Raw genomic sequence first — 16,636 nt, forward strand, 5'->3', positions numbered from 1 at the left:
GCATGTCAAAGTGTTCGACAGAAAGCCAGGAACAGTCAAAAGAGCTTTGAGCAGTAGTTTACTTCTTACATAGGCCGGTGGTCGATATCAGCAAGGCCTATTACGGTGGCAAGGTCGTCAGGCTGTTTGTATGTCGTGATAGTATATACGAGGTTGAACTATTGCACCACATGAACCTTGAGTATAATCAAGGAAACTTGTACTCAAAGAAGTATCTGTGTTTGAGTTTTAGTCCAATATGCAGATAGTTTCCTCCAATCAAGTTTGTGGTTCAAAGCCGCCAGCTTTCGCTTCCGGTGCCCAGCCTGCCACTCCCACAGCCCCTGAGACGTTTTTGAACGGCTTCGCCACACGTAGTTCAGATAGATGAGCTTACCCATTGTAACAAGGCTTAGGTCGAGAGTGCACGCTAGGAAAAATTGAGTTGGGTCGACTGACGCTGTATCAACTTGATACCTCTTCGCCAGCGTACCCGTCGTCCACCTCACCACATTGAAGCTAGCGTTTGACAGGCAGGGGCAACGAATGACATCCAGAAGCAGCCTCTCTTGTCAACTCTCATCGTAAGGATCTAGCTTGCTCCTTCTGGCCTCCTCGATGCGTGGCAGGCAACCATCAGACGGGAGCTTCGCCCCTTTCGGCCCCCATTCTACCAGAAACAACACCTCGAAACACGCACGACGAAGGCTACTCCATGATACATGGACTCCGAACAGTCCAGAACAACGTCTAGGCCGCCCTGGTGATCTTCAGGGAACTCCCGCAGACGTTTCTATCAGCCTGGGTCTCCCCCAGCACCTCCCCCTGAGAGCTGCGTCTGACCATGACCCGGATAGGGGGGGAGGGGAACGAGGGGGCCAGAAAACATGGAAAAGAGTTTCCGAATTTGGGACGATGGTAACACGCTTGGCCGGTTTTTGCCACGATGATCTTCAGGGCCGGTCCCGTTGACATGTCGCCGGTCTGGGTCGTCCCATTGTGGCTGCTTTGTCCCCCTGAACGCGGCCACCGGAGGTTGTTGGTTGATAGAAACACGCCAGAAGATGAAACCGAGGACGAGGTGTGGTTTGGGCTAGAAGATTCGGACGATGGCAAGGGATGTCGAGCTATGTTGCCTGTCACTGACAGCTTGACACGTCTCTTGTAGAATGGGCTGCGTGTTGAAGCTTACGCCGGAAACAGTCGCCACTTAGGAGGTCAAACGTTGCTTTGCAGGGAGCGAAGACTTCGCCTTTGGGATGGGCGATATTGTTTATTCGATGCAATGGCATGACAACGTGTTGGGCGAGGCAGGAAAAGGGTGTAGAGGAACAAGAGTCCAAGGTACGACATACAGCAAGGTACAGAAATGGAAAAGGAGACGAAACGATCCTAATAGACATTGAGCAAGAATAACCATTGTCTCTTAGAGCTCATGAAGCCGTGGACGAGAATTTGCTTGATACTCGTATATCGACGCAGAGAAGCCCCTGAATTGGCAATGAAAGATTTGTAATGCTCCAGTCAATATGCCACGCCTCGAACAGCACGGGATGGCGATGTTAAGAAGTCAATTGAGCCGACAGTGAACAAAACAGTCTTCCAGCTCTACTCCACATGAAGCCGACGTATCCAAGTTACCAACACCGTAAGAGACCAACTTTTGGTACCCAGTCTAGTAGTCGTAGAAACCCTTTCCACTCTTCTTGCCAAGCCAGCCGGCATCGACCATTTTGCGCAGGAGCACGCTCGGTCGGTACTTTGAGTCGCCAGTCTCCTCGTACAGCACCTTCATAATGGCGAGGCAGGTGTCCAGGCCGATGAAGTCAGCAAGCTGAAGGGGACCCATTGGCACGTTGGTTCCGTTCTTCATGATGGCGTCGATGGAGTCTCTGTCGCCGACGTTGGTCTCCAAGCAGATGACTGCCTCGTTGATGTAAGGCATCAGAATACGGTTGGCGAGGAAACCCGGAGAGTCAGCAGAGACGGAGGTGACCTTGCCCATGGCCTTGCAGAAAGCGACGGCCTTGTCCAGAGTCTCCTGGCTCGTCTGCAAGCCGCTGATAATTTCGACGCCCTTCTGGATCGGGACAGGGTTCATGAAGTGAGTAGAGACGACGCGGGAGCTGGCGGAAGTGTCCGTGGGGTCCTTTGTCGTCGACGCCGCGATGCGGGTAATGGAAATAGAGGAGGTGTTGGTGGCGAGAATGGCATGCTTGGGGCATACCTCAGCGAGCTTGGAGAAGATCTCAAACTTGAGGTTGGGGATCTCAGGAACAGCCTCAATGACAAAGTCTACATCCGAAAGCTGGTCGATTGAAGTGGCCGGAGAGAGCAAAGAGCGCGCCTGGTCAGCTTGCTCCTGGGTGATTCTAGATTTGGACACGTCCTTGGCAAGGAGCTTCTCTGCCGGCCAGTCAGCTAAGTTATGCGACTGGAGATGCTGCGGACTCACCGGCAAAGCCCAGGCCCTTATCAAGAGCTGCCTTGTTTGCATCTACGAGAGTGACGGGGACTTGAGCTTTTTGTGCGGCCACAAGAGCAATGCCCAGACCCTGAGTGAAGCCAGTTAGCAACTCGATCGTGAGTTTCACATGTCAACTGGGTCCCTCATACCATCTGTCCAGCACCAATAACGCCCAATTTCTTGACTCCGCCTGTCGCGGAAGCAACCCTAGGAGTCGAGCTGAAAGCACGAATCTGGCCAGGCAGCTTGGCTGCGAATCGTACGCGAGCAATTGCAGTCGCCATGGTTGTCGAGATGGGGCAGACGTCAGAGGACAGGGATCAGTGGGGTTGAGGAGTCGACAAGAACAGGTCGGCTGAGACGACTGACGGCCAATTTGCCAACAAAACTTGATCGTAAGAGTCAATTTGTAGATTGGGCCTTTCAGAAGCTAATGTTTGTTTTGATAGTTGAGCAGGAACGGCGATCGGACGTCTGAGAGTACGTCGATGATGATCCAAGACGATGAAGCTCAAGGCCCTCGGTTAACCTCGGCCTCGGTCATTGGCGCTAAGGCAAGGTACGCCTCAGCCACGACTATCTTATCTAATCTTACCACGGCACTAGCCACGATAAACTTGGGGCTACTTTGAGTGGTCTGCCAAATTGGAACGCGCTTTGTACGCGTCGAGCGCGTCTTGATGTCGAATCTCTTTAGCTCTACATTTGCTCGACCAGGCGTTGCGCATGGGTTCAACATCACAACCACAGTCAATTCAGCCCTCACCGTGAGCTCTCCGATTCCAGCAAGATGGAGATGCCAGACGGGACGACCGATGTCGTCCATCCCGAAGTTCGGGCACACATCAACAGTCTCGTTTCGGCTGTAAGTGGAAAAGCCGTCCAATTCCCTGTTCAGCCGCTGACGGTGCAATAGCTTGGTGGAACGGGTTCCTCCGAAGATGGATCATACAGACTCGGTGATGACGCTACCGAAGTTCTTCGCGACCTCAAGAAATGGATTCGATTCTACGACGAGAAGACGAACCGGATGGATGTCGCCCGCTGCATCTCGGAAGCAAACCTCGTCGAGGGCGATCTCCTCCCGATTCTCGCGGGGTGGCCTGAGAGTGCCACCGACAACAAATTCAGGGCGCGAATCGCACTTGCATGTATCGAGATGCTGGTGCCCATCACCTGGCCCTTGGAAAAAGACCCCGAGCGAATGACCAACAACCACCACCGACACATGCCTGTCCTCGAACTCGCACAATTGGGCTACAAGCGAGCAATCATCAACTACGACGCAGCTCAGATCCTCCATACCGCAGTCCGCGTTGCTCTCCCAGCAATGGCTACTCCGATTGGCGACCGCACACCCCGTGATCAGGGCATCATCAAGCTTGCCCTTTTCTTTCTGCGTAACATCGCCATGATTGCCCCATCGCCAGGCATCAAGTTCGACGGCGACGAAACCATGATATCCCGTTCCACGACGATTGACGCATTCTCCTTTCAGGACATCTTCATGGTGCTTCTGATGTTTGCATCAAATATGGGGGAAGACTTCAGGACTGAGGATGTTACTGTGATGGAAATCATCTTCCACTTGGTCAAGCAGGTTGATGTCAAGAAGCTGTTCATGGACGAACAGCAATTGAACAAGACGAAGGCTAAGGAGCTATCGGTGATGATGAGCAAAGAGAACGCCATGCGCAATTCGTACAACAAAAAGGCACCGACACGTCACAATCGGTTCGGCACCATGGTTTGGATGCAGCGCGAAGACGGAAAGGTGTCTACGCTTGTTGGCCAAGACGCGCTCGCAGATGCTGCAACTCGGCAGCAGAAGCTCGACGAGTCGAAGAAATTCCGACCGCCGCGTAGGTCGAAGAAGGAGGAGACCGATGCCAAAGACATGGGCGCGCCCGTGAAGCTTAATGCGAGAGCCAGCAAGCAGCTTCGGACCTTTGTCGAGGACTTTCTCGATGCGGGCTTCAACCCCCTTTTTGAGCATGTCCGCAAGTCTCTGGAACGAGAGGCGTCACACGTCCTCGGCTACCACCGAAGACAATTCTTTTACCTCGTCGCGTGGTTCTTGGAGGCCGAAAGGGCTCGAAGGAAATCAAAACGTGACGCAAAGAAGCCGAATGCTCCTGACGAGGTTAGCAGTTTCAACCTTGTCGCCGGAGTGCTGCACCAAGAAATGTTCATCATTCTCATCAAGACCATGCACGACTCCTGGGAACACAAGGAGTGGCCGACATTGACAGCCGCGTTCCGGTGCTTCACCCAGATTCTTCTCACAGTTCAGGAAATGTCCGAATCTGGGAATGAAGATGACGAGGAGATTGCCGAGAATATTCTCAGCCGTCTCTTCTACGAAGACTCTACACACGACTTGATTGCCAACGTCGTCAGGCAATACAAGGACCAGGGCTTCGAATATCTTGACTCTGCCACAGAACTCACACATCACTTCTTGCGCATCCTAGAGGCGTACTCGAAGCAGAATGTGGACATGCAGGTCCGATCTCGTAAGCGTACAAGGAAGAAGAAGAAGGCGGCTGAGGATGCTGCTGGCGTAGAAGGTGCGGGAGACGAGGGAGACGAATCCGCCAATGACGAAGCCAATGCGGAGCGTGAGTCAAAAGAGCGCAAGTTCGACTTCCACCGATTCACATCCAGATTCACGCCTCAGGGAGTCGTCGATACATTCGTCGCCTTCACCAAATACTACCGAGATCTCGATGATGCTCAACTCAAGCGTGCTCATCGCTACTTTTACCGTCTCGCGTTCAAGCAAGAGATGACCGTCATGTTGTTCCGCGTTGACATCATCCATCTCTTCCATGGCATGATCAAGGGCCCGGAACCTCTCAACAAGAGCTCCGGAATGTACAAGGAGTGGGAAGAACTCTCTAAGCAGATCATCCGAAAGTGCATCAAGAAGATCGACGAGCGGCCAGAGCTTATCATTGAGATGCTCTTCTCCAAGATCAACAGCACGGCTCACTACCTCGAGTTCGGCTATGAGAAGCAGACGATCTCTCTGTCGCACGCAAAACCCGCCGCAGAACTCGAATTCAAGTACACGGAAGACAGGGAGCAGCAGATTGCTATCGTCGTTGGCGTCTTGCTTGACAAGAACCAAGCTGATCACATCGCTTGGGTCAAGAAAACGCTCGAGACAGTCGAAAGCGAACGCCGTGCCTGGGCAGCAGCAAACGAGATCATACCGTCGGTTGAAGGCACTGATGTGCTGCCGGAGAGCGGCGCACCTAACGACCAGGCCCTGCCTGATGTCTTCAGTAAGTTAAATGTCTTCCCAGCGCCGCGCATGAACTTGCTAACGTCCTTTAGCTGTACGTCCGGATGACGACTCTCGCAAGACGGCAATGTTCAAGAACTCCCACTTGCGTCTTCTCATGAAACTGGTTGGTATGGAAAGGCTCGCCCCAATGCTTGATGAGACATCACAGTCTCTTTGGGTACTCCCTCCTCCTGTCACCGCGGACCACTTGCGTGAGAGCCTCGACTTCATCAACATGGCTGAATTCAGTCCGCCAACCTTTGACGATGGTCGGTCCGCCGAAGATCAGCTTCGGCGCAAGAAGGCGCCACGAAAACGCGTGGAATATGATGACGATGACGACGACGACATGTTCGACGACGGCCCGCTGTTCGAGCCCCTTGGCCCGACAGTTCACAAAGCGATCGACGCGCCTGCCAAGAAGGCGAAGAAGAGACGCCGCAGAAAGGCGACCGAGGACGAGGAGGCGCCCAATGACTCGGAACTCGAAGAAAAGGCCAGGAAACGCCGGGACCGTGAGAGGGAGAAGATGAGAAAGATCAAGAGTGAAGCTTATGTGCACGCTAGCGATGACGAGACAGACGAAGAGTACGATCGCGAGTTCTTCATTCGTGAAGAGGCTCAGCGGTCGCGCGTAGCCAAGGTTGTGGAAAAGGTGGTCGCAGAGGTTTCTCAGACCACGAAGCGGGCAGCTGCGATGCAGCTAGACGACAGCGACGACAACGACGATGACGTCCTGGCCATTACAAGAGGCACGCCACAGTCAACTAGGCCCAGCGCTGATGTGGATATGGACGATGGAAGTGGAGAGGAAGATAATCATACTCCTCTGACGTCGAGCCCGGGTTCGTCGCAAAGTAAGAATGGAAGGAAACGGAGAAAGTTGTCTCCAGAGGCTTCTGCCACGGCAGAGGCTGATAAGGAAAAAGGGGCGGACGCTGACACTGAAGATGATGATGTTCCGGCGGCCGCGGCGAGGTCAAGGAAACGTACAAGGGGCGGCTTTGTAATGGATAGCAGTGACGAGGAATAGCCTGGCTGGATTTGGGCGTTTGAATTGTCGGGTCTTGGGATTCGGAAGACCTAGATGCATAGCGTAGGCGGTATAATGTTAATCACATGAATTACGGTTGCACTGATATTCGGCCGCATGAGAGACCAACCACATAGCGAGTGGTCTTGAGGCCCATGTAACCAGAGTCCAAAATACCAGACAATGCCGTGCCGGTCGGTTATGTCCTGCAGTGCATGGCCCTCTCGGTCGCGTCTGCGGTTCTACACTTGGTAGATAATGGCACAGAGAGACTCGGCTCTTCTGGCCCACCCATAGTGCAAGAACCTAATCTACTCTTTTCCATAGAGAAATCTGATGGAAGACAAGCTGCAGTTGGCTATTCCTGGGACGGGGGAATCGCTCGAGGGCTTGTCTGGACTCACCGATGTTTTGCTGGGAAGGGTAGCCGTCTTCTAGCCCCTGAGTTGGTACGGCGACATGTGCCGCAGCAACAACCCCTCCGAATAAGTGCACTTTTCGCTCCCTGAAAGATAACGCCAGAGGGAAGAGTCCGACGGTGTGTAGAATTAAGATGGCTAACGCTTATTCTCTTCTACCTTCGGAAAGCCTGTTCCACCTGCGTGGGTCCTACCGGACCGGGCCGACCGCCGGCCGGAGCAGCGAACGGCAGCTATGTTAGCCCAGGTAACCCTCACCGGTTAACGCCAGATACACCACTTGATGCAATTGTAGCGCACGCGTTCCGCTCCCTCCATACCCCGGCGTGTCCAAGCGAGAGGTTTCATTAGACGGGCAAGGCAGACAGGGTGATCGTGACATGAGCACCAACCGACAGCGCGCCCGTTGGTCATCCCCCGGCTCCCCCTGCCCCTGCCCCTCCCGCGGAAGCAGAAATGGAATCCCCTGGCGAAGCTTCGCCGCTCCAATGCCGGGCGAAAATCGATGTCGGGTCTGCAGAAGCGTATGTTTACCATGAGTTAGCTCCCAGGGCGATCGGCATCCACTCGTTGTCTTGACGAGGACCTGCACCTCGACGTTCCCGGACGCGTCCAGCGCCACCACCTGACCGGGATCCCCAGCTCGCGACTGTCCCCCATGGTATGGCAGAGCCTCCTCGGTGTGCCGGAATTACTGTGCCAAGGGTCGCGGTGCGCGAAAGGTGATGGCTGTGGCAGCCTGACTCTGGTCCGAAAATCCTCTCCCGACTAAGGGCTTGCGCACGGAAACGTGAAGCTAGCTTGCGCAGGTCTTCCCGTGTCTGAAGCAACTTTGATAAGCGTACCGAGGACAGTTTTGTGAGGGACAGCAGTAATGAAGCATGATCAGATTTGGTGGGAACGACTTTTGTACAGAGCTTTATTCCGCCGACCAGCCGTATATATCCTTTTCCTCTATAGCTTGGTATGTCACCAAGGCTCTCGTCGCCCCCTGTGATGCCATCCGGCCGCAGTCTTGTCTAGTGTTGATTTGCGGATCTTGGAGTCGTTGTGAAAGATACTAGGCTCCGGCATTGCGCACGTGTTCACCTTCCAGAAAGTAGCCAATCGTCAGGCCCTACTTAGGCGTCTTCGATTTCCCCTTGGTAGATTTCTCTTTGGTAGATTTCTTTTGTGAGGTGCCTTTCCGAGAAAGAACGATGGGCCCTGAGCGAGATCTTCTGGGGAGGTCACTGGCGATAGGTGCAGGTGGCCTTGCTGTTGTGAACCACAATTCTTGGCCATCGGAAAACTCAAGGGCTCGTACCTGGGGGTTTCTTGTTTTTTTCCTTTGTCTTGCATCGTCGACATGGTGTCTGCACGGAAAAAGACGCGCGGGGGTTGCTTATGTCGGTGGTTGGTAGTGGTTGCTCTGATGTGAAACTCCAAACTCTTGCTATGCCAGCCCAGGACTATCAGACGGGGAATGGCAAAGTTGCAGGTAGACACAGAACATTGAACATTGGAAATGGCGATTAGAGGAAAATATATAGGAAGACGGCCCGTCGATTTTTCACACTCTTAACTTCGGAACTCGCAAGTGTGCGCCCTAAGGTACGGGCAAGGATGTTCTGCATGAGACGAATCCAACGAAGGCCTCATATGTGACCAAACCGAAGTATGAGGCGTTCTGGTCTTCGCTTCTGCTAGAACGCATGCGGTGCCAAGTGCAGAAAAGTCCAGCATACAGCCTTGTCCCGCCATTGCTCAGTCGGCGAGGTTGACCACCTAAACACAGGAGCACGGCAAATATCCGCAGCGGCCGCTTGGCTGCTTCTGCATCCTGGGAGTTATCGCGTGTTGCTGGCTGTGTTGCTTCGCGGCTGTGAAGCAGTCAAACCTCGAGGAACCTTACGTGCCACTCCCGTATCAATCCACCAGAGGACCCGAAGGAGCTCCGCTACCCGCCGCGAGCTTGTTCTGATCTTGGGAGACGGGTCATCGGCGGGGGAGGGGCCTGTCGGTGGCGTTTTCACTCCCTGCTCATTGCGGCCCTGTACGGACCAGTATGTCTGGATCAGAGTTGCGGGAGCGGACTTGGGGCTGAAAAGGACTGCGAGGAATGTTGTGAGTTCTTCGACCTGTGAGCCAAGCTGGTCATTCTTCGTGTTACGCATGGAGACCACCGAGGAGGTTGCTCTTCGCATTCCGTCCTGCCAAAACCCAACGGCGATCATCAGGAGCCGCAGATGAGCTCATTCGACAGTTTGGCCATGCTGTAATGAATCCGGAGAGCCTTCTGGTTGTCGCAGAGCCTGTGCAGCGAGTGGCGTTCTCTGCTGCTGAGGCATCCGCGCAGAGGAGACCCTGTCCGCTCATTAAAACTGGCAACACACCCTGGCGTTCAGCTTCGTTGTCCGACCGTCAATCCTTCATTTGCAAGCCATGCCGAACCTGCTTGTCACCCCGATACTTCCTGCAACTTTTTCGCCGATTGCTTTTCTTCCTTTTTACTTTCCCCCTCGATTCTTGACTTCAAGATTGCCAGGCGCAGCTGGTGCAAAAGAAAGGGGGGAAAAAGAGAGGGAGAGAGTGCACACTCGACGTATGTGGCAGTGGGACCCATGGCTTCATGTGCCCCCGAAACCCCTGTAAAGGTCGCAAAAGCACAGGCTGAACTATGAGCGCGACAGCATCAATTCGAGTCCCCTTGGACGCCAGGTCAGTTTACCATAGGTCCTTTTCTGGGTCGTTCCTAACCTTATCACAGGCTTTCTGGCACTTGTCATCAGCGCGAGTGGAAGGCCAAGGCGACAGTCGGGAACATTCCCGATTGACGACCTGGAGCTCGTTTATCCGAACAGCTTCAAAGCATACCGTCGGACGCACCCTATGATCTTTTAGACACGAATGACGAAAAAAATCGGGAGTTGAAGAGACATGTACAAACCCTCAAGACAACAGACGTTGTCAAAGTCGTTCCATGTCGTTGGGTCTCGGCCAGGCTGAAGGAAGGCCGGCGGCTCTCACTAGCCACGGCGCCACCCGAGAGATCGTTATGTTGTGCAGCCACTGGACAAGGAGCAGTGACCAATCTAGGCCTCGATTGCTGAGACAGACAGCTGACAATCCTAGAAACGTGGGCGGGCGATTGCATATGTAGATGCGACCGAGGGAAGCCACCTGCTCTTCCCTACAGACGTCCCAGCATGGGGTATGCGCGTCCAGGGGGGCTGTGTGGTTCGCGGCCCGAATTCCCCCAGACTTGAAGTCTTTGCACGATAATATTTCTGGATACTGTTCCTGCTGGTTGGGTATCGTTTGTGCAGCATCGCAGGAAGCGTGGGGCCTGGCGAGGCATCCATGAGCAAACCATGGATTGCGATTCGCAGGGTGGCAGGTTGGCGGGATAATGTGGAACAGCAAGGCCTAGACGAGGATGGGAGTGTGTGGTGACCTTCCTCATTCTATCGCTCCCTTCGGCGTCCTTCTGCTTGACGTCCGCTTCAGCCAAATCACTCGAATTGAGGAATATTGTCGGGTCGAATATGAATTCTTCGTTCATCAAATTATGCCGGAGGGAAATATGAAGGGATAAATCCCATGTCTGCCATGCCAAGGGTCCATCTGAGCACCGCATTTTCGGCATAACAAGCAGCGAGTTGAGCCAGAGGCTGCCCACGAGCTTTCCATTCGTCCGGGCTTCCCACTTCGTTGGCCAGCTCGATTCCATTCACAGATAGTGGAAGTCTAACACCTTGTTCCATCCAGGGGCTCGGTAGCTTCGCTTGTCGAGCCCTGTAGTTCAGGGGCAGTTATCTTCCGACTCAGGCTGATATCTGATCGGCCACGCAGCGATATCTCAACCTCTTCAGCATTTCCCGTCATGATTGAAGAACAGTGATCGAAAATCAGTCTCCTTCATCGCTGCCAACAGTTGTCGCCTTGCCATCAACGGACCAAACCAAGCCCCACCGATGCTCTCTGACTGAAGAAAGTTGGTTTGACCTGGTAAGGTAGCAATCAATCGCTTCAGTCGCGGCCCAACGCAGAGTCTACCCACTCCAGAAGCCACTCTCCAGAGGCAGTCGATTATTCTCCTGGTTCAGATGACGATTCTATTTCCGTTCTGTAGCCCCCAAATATTCACGATTAATGGCAGAAGCCTCCACATTCGTCACCCTCACTAGCAAATGCCATCTTATTTGACGGGCCCCTCTCCCATGTCCTTGCTCGAAATGCCAAAGAGCTATTTCAAGGCCCATCATCGCCATTTTGGCTGCCCCAACCGCTACTCCATCATTTGAGTTTCTGGCCCGTTGGAAGACGTCGAGAAGGCTACGAATAGGCAAGCAGCCCATCACACCATGGCTCACCGCAACAGTCCGCCTTGGAGCAGCAAGTCCACAGGATGGTAGACAGCTCAGCATCCTGAGGCGCGTACGGTGAGACCTTGCCCATCATATCCTGTTCCCCTACACCACTTCCTCAATATGGGGTCCAAAACGTCGACGACCAACATCGCCCACCTTTCTCGTTCTTGCGAGGCTCGCGCATCGTAGTACTCGAATCAAGTTATCAATCTTGACTCGATCCATCGATAATTGGGCTATAAATCTGACTCTATCGGCCGTTTCCTTGCACCATTTTGCTCACGATGGACGACACGCCCCCCTTGAGTGCCCCTTTTCTACGCGTGTCCGAGCAATGACGACTCTACCGATGACCGATATCGAGGCTGGCCGAGTCCACAGTGACACCTCGCCGCCATCTCTTCCCCCCAAAGGCCACAAAAGCTCATTGAAACTACCTTCTTGGGCATTTGGTCAATGGCTATCGCGGCCTGCGGTCTATTCTTCTCCAGGTCCGCCTCTGTCAACGCCCGAGCGCGTGGGAGCTCAGCTGACGGATACTAAAGGGGGTTCAAACAAGAACACCTCTGGAGACTATTTCTATCCCGACGATAGTGGGTTCCATGCTCTGATTGGCCGATTGCCTCTTGTTGACAAGCCGCTGCTCAAGTTGGCAGATACCGCGAGGGCTTACCTCGCCTCGCAGCCCAGCAGGTATACTACGAGAACTTTGCGATATACCGCAGGTTTGGTTACCTCTCGCAACGGTGCTTAAACGAGGATCAAATCAGGTTGAATGCTCTCGAAGAGCATCTTTTCAAGCTGGAACATGGGCTAGCAGACAACGGGGTGCCAGCCTGTGACACTCAAGTCGGGTCGTCAAGTGGTAGAGAATACAACCGGTTTCCATTGACTGTGTCTGGCACTATACAGGAGATTGGTTCCTTGCTTCCCAAATACCGTATGTCCAACACCGTATTGCTCCTGTGGAAGACAGTGAAGTTAACTGGGGAAAGACCAGATGTTACTCAACGATCAGGCGCTCAAGTCCCTGCACGAGGTTCGGTACGACGAATACTGCAATATAGCTAGAAAAATTAAAGCAGACGGATACTTAAGCAAGGACGAAATGGCCTACCTTAGACACCATTCTGACTTTGTCAATACGGGGACCGATCCGTTATGGCTGACTTTCGAATCATGGCTTTACAAGCTCCCGAACTTTCTTCTGGTGGTAAGCATGGCCGCGCTGTCTGCTCCCGGAAGCGGTATGCTGATGATTTTTCTACCGCGTAGCCCTTACTCGAGGATAGAGGAACGACAAAGGAGGGAAACGCCTTCTTCTTGTCGACCCCCCTCGTGCGCTTTCTGTTCAGGACGTTGTTCATATGGTTCTACGCATTCATATTACTGATCCCGGTGATCTTATTCTCTCTTGTCCAAGACATCAGCAGAGCAGCTACCGTCGGCCTACTTGCCCTGTTCACGATCCTATTTACAGCCTCTATGGCTCTTCATAGTAGCAAGGCTGACAACATGCTTCTTGGAGTCTGCGCCTATGCGGCTGTGCTTGTTGCGTTTCTGGCCAACGTCTAGGTATGATCATCACCCAGCAAGGATTTGCCCAAGCGATGCTTCTGCGTCATATGACCTTGGGAAACTCGCCCGTGGGTGCGGTGGAGGAGATTGTTTCGCGCAGAGTACAGATATTCAGTTACGCTGGTCAACTCTAGGGTAATACCGTTGTTGACCGTATATGAAGCAACGTCCGGATAATGATTCTATTTCCACGTCAGGCCTAGCTTGCTCTCAGAGGTGTATGTCCTCGTCCAACTGTACCACTAAGTCTTCTATTCTCAACGCCATTGTTTAAGCCACCTCATGCCGCCATTTCATGTCTAACAGGAGTTGGCGAGTATGCCTCAGAAACCCCGTGATTACCCTGCAGCTCCACAGGGATCGACTGTTGGTTAGTACTCGCTCCATGGACCTGGGTCATAGCAGGCTCTGTGTGAGCACCGCCATCAGAACCGAACTTTGAGACCGGAGTGTAGCTTGCGGGATCAGGAGTCTCCGGGCGCTGCCTCTTTCGCTTGAGCAAGAATGCGGCAAGCCCAGCGATGACAGCCAGTCCTGCTAGTCCGCCGACAACGCCGCCGACAATGGCACCCGTGGGCGTCCCGGATTTCCCAGAGCCGCCAACGTTTGGAGATGATGTTGGCGTATTCGTAGGATCTGGAAGTGAAGCTTCTCTTGAGATAAGTTGCAGTCTCACCTTGCTGGGTCGATGCTCACTTACACTCTTTGAATAACGCTTCCACTTCGTCGCTTGACCAGTCCACCTGATTGCCCTGGCTATACCAGTTCTGAACTACCTCGGGAGACTCATACGCATCCGCGTTTGCGTTATATTGATCACTCCAACGCATCTCTGTCATGTCGAAGATGCCAATTCCCTGAGGCCATGGATCTTTGTCTGTCAACGACGAGGGCCAGGCGCGGCCGTCCGTTCCGCCGACAGATATCATCTGTCTCCCAGTTGCAACACAAGGCTGTTCCAGGCGTCTGGTCGATTGCGGGTCGTTGGCCTTGAAGAAGACAAAACTGGGCAGGCTCAAGACGTAGACGTCGTCGGTAGCATTCCGTATCGATTCTCCAATGACCCGCCCGCCGTAGATGAAGCTGAATTGGGCATTTGTGTGAGCTGCATGTAATTTCGACAAAATTCCCTGCTTACATTTCATATGTCTTGTTAGGTCCTTGGACACCAACTGTACAGAACTTCTCTGTTGGTGGTGGAATGCTGCTCTTGGATCCTGTGGTACGCTGGGAGTGCCACTTATTGGCTACGATTGGCTTAGTCGAGACTCGTGGATTTTGATGTTTTCACTCACCCTTTATATCGTATAAATTGACGGAAGTGAAGTCTACACCTGTCCAGTTGCCATAGCCATTCTCTGTCGATGCTCCTTGAAACCCTCCCAATACGAGCAGTAAGCCGTCCGGCCCAAAGGGCACATATTCCATGGTGCCACCCTTGAATGTAAAGTTTCCAGGCCCTTGGAAGGTAGTATGGTTGATCGAGCCTGTCTTCAAGTCGTAGGACACAAACCCTGGAACGTTGCGGGTCTTGTCCTTGTCTGTAATAGACAAGTCGGTTCGCGCGTTTGCATAGCCTCCAAAATAGTAGCCGGTGGTTTTGCTCTGGCAAAAAGCACCCTCTGTTGCTCGATCAAGTTTGTATAGCTCGGCAAGATTGGGCGGACTCCTCTTTGACCAGGTGCCGCCTCCATTGCCGTCAACCTCGAAACGCCAGATATCGTTTTCCGGTGGTTTACTCCAATAAGGAACTTGCCCGCCCCAGATGTAGAATGACTTGGACTCTGTATCGCGCCAGATACCCTGGCGTTCCATCCTGGGTGTTTCGCCCTTAGGGGCAGAGAGCATCGTGACATTCGCGCTATTCCAGGACTGCTTCAAATTAATCGATAGCGTCGAGTTCACTAAACAAGAAGGTCAATGACTTGTTGTATTGCATTGGGAAGATGAGCTAAACTAACCTGGCCATGACGGGGTGTAATACGAGGACATATTCTTGCCGTCATAGTTCTGTGCGACTTCACCACCATCTATGTACAGATAGTCACCGATGATGATAGCTGAAGAGAAATTAGCTCCCAGCTATCAAATTTGACCCACAACAAACCTGAAGCAAAAGCTCGACGTAGGAAGTCAGAAATTGGCGGCAAGTCGTCACGCCGGGCGAGTTCTGGCGGCTCCGACATGATTTGGCCATGAGCTGCTGCTAGCCATGGCAGCAAAAGGATGATCGTTAAGCGCATCGAAAGCGGTTGTCACGACAGAAGCAGAAGTTTGTGATTGGTATGGGTTAAATTCCAATTACTATGGGAAAGAGGGAGATAGGCAGCTCATAAAGGAGCGAATGCTTGCTGCCTGATACCCAACTCTCGCCCCTCATCCCTTCGAAGGCCAAGGCCAGATGTCGCAGAAGAAGGGGTTGAAGTCCTACATGAGCCCGTAAGCTCTACCATTCCTTAGTGAAGGCGAAGACCACGTTTAAAATGTACCGATCAGCCTTATGAGGGTGAGTGGCACGTTGTTGACACTGCCTGTGTTCGATGGCCAGCCACACATAACCACATTTATTCTCCGGCGCTTCTGGTGGCGACACTTTTCTGAGTGGTATTTTCAAGGACGACCGTGTCTTTCTTTCTTTTAGTGATTACATGGTATCATGCTCTGAGACTACAGATGAGACATGCCGTGCAAGTTCTCGTCTAAAATAGAGGATCTCATGCGTCTAAGTGAACCGACTGTAGCTGTCAGGAGCTGAATTTGAGCTTGACCTGGGTGGTGAATTCCTATATTTAGACCATGGAAGCATTATTTTTTGGATGTTATTTTTGAGACCAGCAGCGGCCAAACAGCAAAGAGGCCAACTTTGATATATCTGCATCATTTTCCTGATGCTTGAGGCAGCCTTGCTTGAGTCGCAGGCCAAGGGAGGCGTGTGGCTTGAACGCCAAGCCTTAACCAGCAATCTGAGTCTGTAAGGGATATCTGAAGATCGCCACCAACCTCGTTACAACTGGTTTATCCGCAGCCTTTCCATTATTCATTGGGAGAGGAGGAGCTGTTTTGTGAGTTCCCAGGGACCCAGGTTATTCCTCCACGATCAGGGTAACCCTCCGTCCTTCCAAATATCTATTCAGAATAGTGAGACTTGTAACTTGATGTTGTTCAACAAAGTCAGAACAGACTACATACAATCTCACCCACGGTATATATGAAGCCAGGGCCCTTTCGAACTTCGTGAAAGTGTACTCCACATCTAGTCGGCTTTCGCGTTGAACGCCCAGAGCCGAGTTGGGTCTAGAATGCCTTCTCCACGATTTCCCCACCCGAGCTTACCAACCGACACTCAACGTCGTTACACTGATGGTATTCTAACTTGGTTTTGGCACCAGTTCTCGAAGCCGGACTTGTAAATCGGTCGGATTTACAAACGGCGCCGCCAAGACTTCCGGCGGTATCCTGTTCCTTTTCGGACATCCTCGCTGTCCGGGCGGCACCGAGGTCAAGATCGACCCAGAT

At 52.8% G+C, this 16,636-nt stretch overlaps 5 protein-coding genes across 5 annotated transcripts; 2 read left to right on the forward strand and 3 right to left on the reverse strand.

Moving 5' to 3' along the window:
* Window positions 1-1,654: 1,654 nt before the first annotated feature.
* Window positions 1,655-2,730, reverse strand: mmgB (putative 3-hydroxybutyryl-CoA dehydrogenase; the record flags this gene model as incomplete). Its single annotated transcript, XM_032033888.1, has 3 exons — window positions 1,655-2,385; window positions 2,435-2,534; window positions 2,596-2,730. The coding sequence occupies 3 exons, from the start codon at window positions 2,728-2,730 to the stop codon at window positions 1,655-1,657; spliced, it is 966 nt and encodes a 321-aa protein (XP_031886888.1).
* A 506-nt stretch (window positions 2,731-3,236) lies between these two features.
* Window positions 3,237-6,771, forward strand: TOF1 (Topoisomerase 1-associated factor 1; the record flags this gene model as incomplete). Its single annotated transcript, XM_032033887.1, has 3 exons — window positions 3,237-3,311; window positions 3,363-5,736; window positions 5,789-6,771. 3 exons carry the CDS (start codon window positions 3,237-3,239, stop codon window positions 6,769-6,771), a joined length of 3,432 nt encoding a protein of 1,143 aa, XP_031886890.1.
* A 3,264-nt stretch (window positions 6,772-10,035) lies between these two features.
* CGGC5_v003560 (uncharacterized protein) lies at window positions 10,036-10,326 on the reverse strand (the record flags this gene model as incomplete). The annotated part of the gene is made up of 2 exons (XM_066151142.1): window positions 10,036-10,059; window positions 10,120-10,326. 2 exons carry the CDS (start codon window positions 10,324-10,326, stop codon window positions 10,036-10,038), a joined length of 231 nt encoding a protein of 76 aa, XP_066009544.1.
* Window positions 10,327-11,876: 1,550 nt separating this feature from the next.
* CGGC5_v003561 (uncharacterized protein) lies at window positions 11,877-13,117 on the forward strand (the record flags this gene model as incomplete). Its single annotated transcript, XM_066151143.1, has 4 exons — window positions 11,877-12,135; window positions 12,192-12,482; window positions 12,538-12,755; window positions 12,818-13,117. The coding sequence occupies 4 exons, from the start codon at window positions 11,877-11,879 to the stop codon at window positions 13,115-13,117; spliced, it is 1,068 nt and encodes a 355-aa protein (XP_066009543.1).
* Window positions 13,118-13,400: 283 nt separating this feature from the next.
* On the reverse strand, window positions 13,401-15,306 carry CGGC5_v003562 (Kelch repeat-containing protein; the record flags this gene model as incomplete). Its single annotated transcript, XM_032033886.1, has 6 exons — window positions 13,401-13,756; window positions 13,821-14,203; window positions 14,259-14,367; window positions 14,416-15,024; window positions 15,082-15,180; window positions 15,228-15,306. The coding sequence occupies 6 exons, from the start codon at window positions 15,304-15,306 to the stop codon at window positions 13,401-13,403; spliced, it is 1,635 nt and encodes a 544-aa protein (XP_031886889.1).
* Window positions 15,307-16,636: the final 1,330 nt, after the last annotated feature.

The sequence above is a fragment of the Colletotrichum fructicola genome (assembly GCF_000319635.2).
Source record: "Colletotrichum fructicola Nara gc5 chromosome Unknown KSG_Nara_v1_contig02, whole genome shotgun sequence".
Taxonomy (NCBI): Eukaryota; Fungi; Ascomycota; class Sordariomycetes; order Glomerellales; family Glomerellaceae; genus Colletotrichum; species Colletotrichum fructicola.